Source organism: Bombus affinis, chromosome 12 (genome assembly GCF_024516045.1).
Source record: "Bombus affinis isolate iyBomAffi1 chromosome 12, iyBomAffi1.2, whole genome shotgun sequence".
NCBI classification, from domain to species: domain Eukaryota; kingdom Metazoa; phylum Arthropoda; class Insecta; order Hymenoptera; family Apidae; genus Bombus; species Bombus affinis.
In genome coordinates, this window is record NC_066355.1 from 1,334,156 (window position 1) to 1,343,226 (window position 9,071).

Consider the following 9,071-nt stretch of genomic DNA (forward strand, 5'->3'; position numbering starts at 1 on the left):
GTCCTTCATGCACATGGGACACACCCACATCGAACTTTCTTCCGTATGAACATAAGAGCGACCAGCACAGTACAAAATCTAACGCCTAAAGTCTCAGTATAAGCACAACGCCAGAAGAGCGTAATTCACGTCAACTATCCAAGTCGGTTCTCGGCATTGTCGAACATTCACCTCTTCTATTAAGTATCCTACAGTGCTACGTCCACTAACATACTAAATTCAATTATAAGAGCCTTGCTCTAGTGTGCATATCTATCTTATCTTCGTGCGACAAGTTGTTATCTATTTATACCTACTCAACAGTGTAAATTAAGTGTTGGAAATATATAATTTATAATTCTGTGAATCACAGTGGTGTACTAACTGAATCACCCCTATTGTCTTAACCGAAATCAGGGGATCGATCAATTCGTGGTGTCGATTGCTATAATCGTAACGGGAATTTACGACTCCCGTTGACGTCTCTCCTCGCGATTGCGTCTCCCCGCGATTGGTCGAAAATACATGGTCCTTCGAGCCGGATTACGTGCCATTAAAATAGTGCACTGACCAGTGACTATACAGTGTCACGTGAAATCCACATTCCAACACCTTAGTCAACTGACCAAAGGAGCCGCCATTGGAAAGGAACACCTCCTTCGCTCAGCATCTACACGAGCCCACGCCGCACTGTAACGAGTATTAACCGATTCCCAGTTCAACGTCCATTTGATTAAGGTAAGATCGTTCCTACTATTAAAATCAAATATGGTTCACGCTGAATCGATCAGCACATTGCGGCGGATACGAAACGCCTTAGCCAGCCGATTTGCAAACACGAAGCGTCAACTCGACGAATATGAAGAGTCTGGACGCATAAACAAAAACTTTTTGATATCTTGCCGCAAATCGTTCGACGAGAATTGGAGGAAAATAAGCGCGGTTCAAGACGAGTTAGAAGTGTTAGATGAGAAGGAAATTGCTCGTACAGCCTCTTTATTGCTAGAGCATCAGAAGATTGACATACGGTTCCTAGATCTCTTTGACCAAATACCAGCAACAACCCCCTCGACAACAAAAACACGCGATTCGTGCGTGAAACCAGAGCCGACGCCAATCACTTTACCAGAGATCCGCTTGCCTCAGTTCGACGGTGCCCTCGAGAACTGGACCTATTTCTATGACACGTTCTCATCCACAGTGGACCGCAATGAAAATTTAACAACGGTCCAAAAATTCCAACATCTACGCTCATCTATAACTGGACGGGCCGCACGGAGTATCCAATCGTTGGAACTCACAGAGGCCAATTACTCCATCGCGCTTGACACATTGAAGGAGAAATTTAATTGTCCCATCAGGATCTGTATGCGTCATTGGGAATTGATGCGCAATTATCCCGAAATCAAAAAGGAAACTCCAGAAGCCATAGAGGATTTGCTGGAAACCATCAGCGTAAATCTTAAAGCGCTCGAAAGATTAAGACAGCCTGTAACATCAGATATAGTGCTTATCGAGTTGATCGCATCGAAATTACCTTCGTCCAGCATGCGTAAATGGCAACGCACGTTGCCAAACCAAGAAGTACCTTCCTATCATCGTCTGATGGATTTCCTGAAAACACGGGCCAACGGGAATCAACTCCTCTCTAAAGCAAAGGAACAAAAAAAAGACGATCTGTCTCACAACGAATTACAACGATAACACTCCACCGATATTCGTCCTGGACAAGACTAATAAGAGTCGTCGCTTGGTGCCTTCGATTGAGACACAAACAAAACCCATCTGCTCATCTAACAACAGACGAATTAATTAGGGCACACAACAAAGTAATCAAAATAATACAATCCAGTCATTTCGCGACTGAAATTCGGACACTCCAGAAAAATCGAAGCAGGGATGTTGGAGGAAAACTACAGCCATTAAATCCCTTCCTCGACGAAGATGAGATATTACGAGTCGGAGGACGACTAACCAACTCAGCTATACCCTTCAGGCAAAAACACCCAATTATTTTGCCGAAATCACCTGTAACAGAGCTTATTATAAATCAAGAACACCGGAATAACCACCACACAGGGACACAAGCTACACTGTACGCGGTGAGACTGCGCTATTGGCCGATCGACGGCCGTAGCCAAATGTGGCGCACTATCAAAAGGTGCATCCGCTGCTGCAGAGCTAACCCTCCACCAGTAGAATACTTAATCGCGTCCGTTCACGAACGTCGGAATCGACTACTGCGGCCCATTCTACATCAAGGAGAGGAGGGATCGCAACCAACGTAAAATCAAGATATACGCTGCCATATTCGTCTGTTTGGAAACAAAGGCTGTCCACATACAGCTAGTCAGCGATCTAACCACCGACGCTTTCCTGGCCGCTCTACGTCGATTCATCTCGCGGCGAGGATACTGCGCAACCATCCTTACCGACAATGACACCAATATCGTCGGGGCCAACCGAAAGCTGCAAGAACTCCGGATCCTATTGCAGTCCGACGACCACCAGGAGAGGGTACAGAATTTTCTCGCCGACCGACAGATACAATGGCGTTTCAATCCTCCAAACTCACCACACTTTGGCGGTTTATGGGAAGCCGCGGTGAAATCTTTCAAACGCCATCTCATCCGCGTCGTCGGCACGGAGCTCTTGACCTTTGAGCACCTTCATACCCTTGTGGTTGAAATTGAAGCCATTCTTAATTCACGCCCACTGACTCCCATATCATCCGATCCGAAAGATCCCCCTGCCCTCACTCCCGGTCATTTTCTAATCGGTGACACACTATCAAGTTTACGAGAGCGTGATTTCAGGACAGTTCCATCAGGCCGGTTATCAAGTTGGCAGCGTATCCACCAGATCAAACAGCACTTCTGGAGCAAATGTTATCGAGAGTACCTCAACGAGCTGACCCGCCGCAACAAATGGGATAAGGGCAAACATGACGTTCGAGAAGGCACCGTAGTAATCGTCAGGGAGGATAACGTACCATCCATGCAATGGCATTTGGGCCGCGTAATCAAGGTCCATCCAGGAGTCGATGGAATCGTACGGACCGCTACCGTGCAGACGGCAACAAATATCCTGGACCGTGGTGTCAAAAGACTGGTCCCCTTACCCATTCACCCAGATCCAAACGAGTCCGAACACCCACACGGAGCGAAGGAAATTCACCAACGAAGCACCTGACTCCACAGCCAGAATTTGATCGGTGCCCTTGCGACCGGACAGCCAACGACCTGCGTAACGTCCGATAACGAATTCGATAGCCTTTCGCTTTCACTGTATTGTATCAACATGTATCTTCAGTCAATCCGTTTGTCCCGAAGAATTTCATAAGCCTAAAAATATTTTCAAAGCACATCTGGGTTTTAGAGAGGTCCTTGGGTTTATTAGGCGCACTTAAAAACACGGAGAAAGCGGGTACGCACCTATTAGGAAAAACCGAATAGCTATCTAACAAAACAAGCTGGTTCTTCCCATGAACAAGGTCACCTACCAACCACGATGGTAGGAGGCTTCCTACTCATCCCTTCGAGCATCAGCATAGGTCATAACCAATCGACATCGCGGATCGTCACTGTTGAAGTGGTCACTACTTCTACGAAAACTCTACATCTGGTCTTTTTATTTTTCTCAAGCGTTGAAGCCATCGACAGCATATAGACAAAAGACTAGCGTGAAGGCAGACCATAAACAGTAGACAGGCGACGTTGGCTTCGGGGTTTTCAGTTATAAGGTAACACTGTTAGCGTGCGGATCTGGACCAGCTCAAATTGTATTCCTACTCATTATAACACTTTTCTATTAAATTAAATATATATATTTTGTACGTTACACTTTATCCACGCGTTTCCTCTTTTTATACATCTAATAACCTCAACAGTTACCCTCACTTCCTAACGAAAGGTGTGAACAACGAATCCGCGTTCTTCATGCAAAGGGGTACACCCACACCGAACTTTCTTTCGTATGAACATAAGAGCGACCAGCACAGTACAAAATCTAACACCTAACATCTAAGTCTAAGCACAACGCCAGAGGAGCGTAATTCACGTCAACTATCCAAGTCGGTTCTCGGCATTGTCGAACATTCACCTCTATTAAATATCCTACGTGCTACGTCCACTAACATACTAAATTCAATTATAAGAGCCTTGCTCTAGTGTGCATATCTATCTTATCTTCGTGCGACAAGTTATCTATTTGTACCTACTCAACAGTGTAAATTAAGTGTTGAAAATATATAATTTATAATTCTGTGAATCACAATGTTATACTAACTTAATCACCTCCTATTGTCTTAACCGAAATCAGGGGATCGATCAATTCGTAGTGTCGATTGCTATAATCGTAACGGGAATTTACAACTCCCGTTGACGTCTCTCCTCGCGATTGCGTCTCCCAGCGATTGGTCGAAAATACAATCTCTATATGACATAAACCATATAATGGCTGTTTGTACAATATATGAACATATTCAACGTAACTGTATGAGATAGCATAGTAAGACCAGTTTGCTTTGTGCTGTACTGTAATTCCACTAAATTCTCATCTCTCGAAGCTTGCGAAATGTTGATTGTGTGAAGCACGAGTAGTTGCCTTTGTTCGCAGAAAACAATGGAACAATTTGTTACTATTGTAAAGAATTTTTCAGTGTCTTACATTCAATTGAGAATAGGTATTGTACTATAAACTTTGAAAATCTGTGAATCAGCAATATCCATTTTATTCGTCCGCCTAACATTTTTATAAACATTCAAACGATTTCAAGTACAAATTCCTATGACGAAATTATTCGATGCTTTGGCGCTGAATTTTTTTATTAACAATAAACTGGGTAAAAAAAAACAAGTTTATCATTGACTCATGTAGAAGGAGAGGAAAAGGAATACGTAATAATAATAATAATAATAATAATAAATAATAGAACACGTAAATGTGAACTACAAACGCATGAGGCGTTACATTATAGCTACATTGGCACGTATCTGATACTCTCGTAAATCTCAATAACATTATATATCAAATTATAATACTCATGTTTAAAAAGATATAATCAAGAATCGGGAGAAAGAAAATGGGGCATGATGTCAGAAAAGTTGTAGCAATTCAGTAGCCTTTTCCATAGTTATCTTGACACTTATTATTAGTTTTATAACGATTAATATACAGGGTGTACCGTCTAATGCGACGCAATTTTTCAACCACTTGCGGTGGCGTAACGAAAAAAGTATTTGAGCCAACATTTTTGGCTATCGAGTGCACAATAAATGATGATAATAAAAATATCGAAAACAGCTTATTTTCGCAGCAAGACCAACGTGATAAATGAGACGTATTTTTTTTCATTACAACAACCTAATTGTATAATTATATAACATTTCAGACAATTTATAAACGTAATAATTTATTATTATTAGACACTTTTAATAATTCTCACGAGACAAGATGATTTACTTCAATTTCTTAATTAAGTTTTCTCTTTTTTCCATTGAAATTCATTGGTTTTGGTAATCGGTCTTTAAATACACCTCCATTAAAAAAATTTAATCCTTTACATTCAGTAGAACAATTATTTTTATATTTTTGGATCTTTTGCATCCTTGGATACTAATCCTTAGATACAAATACAAACACAAAATCATAAAGATGGGTCTAGGAGAATTTTATTAAAATTTATATTGAGAAGTATAATCATATATAAGTTAATATTCATTTCACAAATGTGTATTTTGGATTTCTCTTGCACAGCAAATTCAAAAACATTCAAATCAAACACCTTAGCTTCCCTATTCGAAGAATGTTTAAGCAGACTTACAAAAAGGCGAGACAGAAATAGCGAAAGAATAAAAGTAAAAGTTCGAAGAATTTGTTAAAAATTTAGTTGCGGAAAGATATGATAAATAATTAGAGCAAATAAATTAGATTGTTTCTAAATGTCTACAAAACATGTAGAGTACGATTTTTGGGAGATAAAACTGAACTTCAAATATTTTAACATATTTTGAAAAATGAATAGAAATGATAGATACAATATTTCAATTAATTGTAAGAAAAATTGAATAGTTCGCTAGTTTCGAAAATAATATTTCTATATCAAAACGCTGCGATGATGGCAATAAAAATTATTTTTCTAATCTTCTGCGTGAATTGGAGGAAACAATTCTGCTCAACAAAAATCTCTGTGGTTTACAACATCATTAATGATTGATTACATCGCGTACCAAATCTATTGATTCAACGATGGTTTTAGATAGAGGAACTGAAACTTACGATTCTGCGTACTATTAGAAACAATTGACAATTTGAAAGAATCCTAAGAAAGCAAATCGTAAGAGAATAAACGAAGTGGACATTTGAGTGGCTTTGCTGGACTCTACCGAGCGTCCAACAACACCGAAAAACGGAAATCAACTATTCGAAAGTGCTCGCGTTCGTGACACGCTCCGTTATTAAGCACACAATAGACAGAGGGTAGAAACGATGAATAGAAAATAAAGAGCATGATTACAATTATTAAAAAGAAATCATTCTGAATGCTAATGTATTGATTAAAAACTAGCTTCTTGTCTTCGGAAGCGTATGTCATAAAATTACGTAGGAAAGTCCTTACGTTTTCGTTTCTTCCGAAGAAACAGTGGAAAAGGCGTCAGGTCACCTTGAGGTGCGTTGTACAGGGGAAGGTTTTCAGTGACATCTTTTCGTAACTTTTAAATCACGGACATCCCACGCCTCGGACAAAGTGCATGTTACTCAAGACCCTTCTCTCTACAACATATTCAACATTTTAAAAAATTGGAATTAAGGCCCTCTATTCTACACAATTACCAAATAGCGTAAAACAATTTTAAAATATCATAAATATACAATTTAATGAATTCAATTTACATGATAAATATTTTGTAACACAGTAAAATTAATAGAATTGAATATTTATGTATATATACAATACAACTTTCATCTATCAAAAAGATAAAATTTGATAAATTCTGCTTTACACTGTACAGGATGGAAGAAAATTATATGTCGCAGCGTGAATCTACACATTTGGATAGGTGAGGATTTGTTTAAAAAAGGTACCGCAAAATTGATCTCAACTCTGAAATTCAAGGTAAAATTTTTTTACTTGCGTCGTACTCTACTCGCACGAGGACTAACTTTATCAGAGGAACCGTGGGTCGGAACTCAATCATTCTCTTGACAAATGATGTTAAATCTTCAATAGTTCTTATGGCTATTTTATTTACAGTGTGCTTTCTTTCATGGTCAGATGCAAGGTAAATAGCCGCGTCGTTTCTCTGATAACTTATTGCAGCTCGTAAATAATATCTCAGTAGTCATATGTTGTTCTGTTGCTGGTAACCGCGCTATCAACCGCCTAGTGTTATAATGCGAATTATTTACATTTAAACGACGTGACGCAAATAACTAATAGCTTTCTTCTCGGTTTACTGTCATACATGGTAGTGAAATTTTTGTTTCTCGTTGATGCGCTAGCTACTGACAACATGGTGAAATATAACAACATTCGTCACATGCTTCGAGCTACGAAACAGCAGGAAATTACACATTATTTCGGGTAATTTATAGAAATTCAATAAGGAATAATGTAATTCCACTAGTCCTCCTACTCATCGAATTGTATTATGCATGCCCATTGATGGAACAGCAAGAGCGAGAACGATAATATATTTTCCTTTACGCTAATGGACGCGAGATCGATGTGCACCCGTCATGCAATGAAATTACGTACATAATATTAATATTTGATCACCAAATTGTTGGTTTCGCCGCTGAAAACCGCGCCAATCTGGAATTTCTATTTAATAGTGGCCTTTTATTGGGCCATTACTCCTCATTGAATTGCCATGAATTTGCAGATCTAATGCCTACTATTTTGTTGCTTCGTCAATAACACGCTATATACATTGTATATCTTGTTCATAAATATATTTATATTGTAAACAAAATAGCTGCAAAAATTATTGAAACTTTATCATTTGTCAAGAGAACGGTTGAGTTCCACGGTTCCTTTGAGAAAGTTGGTTTTCGTGGCGAGTAGAATACGATGCAAGCAAAAAAATTGGTTCTTGAATTTCAGGACCGAGATCAATTTTGCGGTACCTTTTTTAAGCAAATCTTTACCGATCCAGAGATATGGATTTACGTTATGACCCTTTAAGACAGATGATACTTTTAAACTTGAATCAAACGACTTGTTTGACTTGTTGAGCTTCTTAAGAATTATAATAGAAAAATTAATTTATTAGATGACGCATAAAAACTGTTACGACCGTTCGCGGAGAGACGCGGTCGCTAGGAAAACGCGTCAGCGAGAGGCGTAACTTCTCGCTACGATTCTGTTAATCGACGCCGCGAAATAGTCGTTCCCCTGTTTCGGTTGAGATAACAGAGGTGGTTCAACTGAGTGTAACATTGTATTAACAGATTAATATAAAATAATATATTTAACAAGAATGTAGTGAATGTATTACAGAAAATTGACTCAATGCTTTACGATATCTCTCGATGTAATCGGTTTGAATTTGATCGTCACACCTCTCGGTGTGTAACGTTCTACTCGTCATTGGGAACTGCTCGTCTTTCGATGATTCCTTTGTCTCATTTTGAAGACGACCCCCATTATGCTCGGGTCACGCCACCGTTCGCGCCTATGATCACGTATGTCCGTTCTTGTGTGGAAAACGTAACGGACAAAATTCGACGTTTCGAGAGCTCGCTGCTTGGCGACAACAATGCGCTCGTCGATACATTGTATATGATCCGGCGGTCAGATAAGACGATCTGCCTGCGACACTGTAGGGCCGCGAGCGACGGTTAGAAAATACAGCCTGTGGTAAGCCTCGTGGCGTAACAAAAACAATTTTGAAAGAATTGCAATCGGTAGGAATCGCGAAGAAGAAAGTAAAATTGCAATTTTTTGCAAATTTTTTTATGTCTCATCTAGTAAACTAATCCGAATATTAACAGGACTGGCTATACAATATGTATATACATATATGGAAATTACAAGAAGACACGAAAGAGATTGCGTTCATATTCGTTTTCCTTACCTTCGATAGAAT

The 9,071-nt window shown here is 39.4% G+C and overlaps 1 protein-coding gene across 1 annotated transcript; it reads left to right on the forward strand.

Annotated features, from left to right (window-relative positions):
• The first annotated feature begins 747 nt into the window (after positions 1-747).
• LOC126922762 (uncharacterized) lies at positions 748-1,683 on the forward strand. The gene has a single exon (XM_050735627.1). The coding sequence runs from the start codon at positions 748-750 to the stop codon at positions 1,681-1,683; it is 936 nt and encodes a 311-aa protein (XP_050591584.1).
• The last annotated feature ends 7,388 nt before the right edge of the window (positions 1,684-9,071 follow it).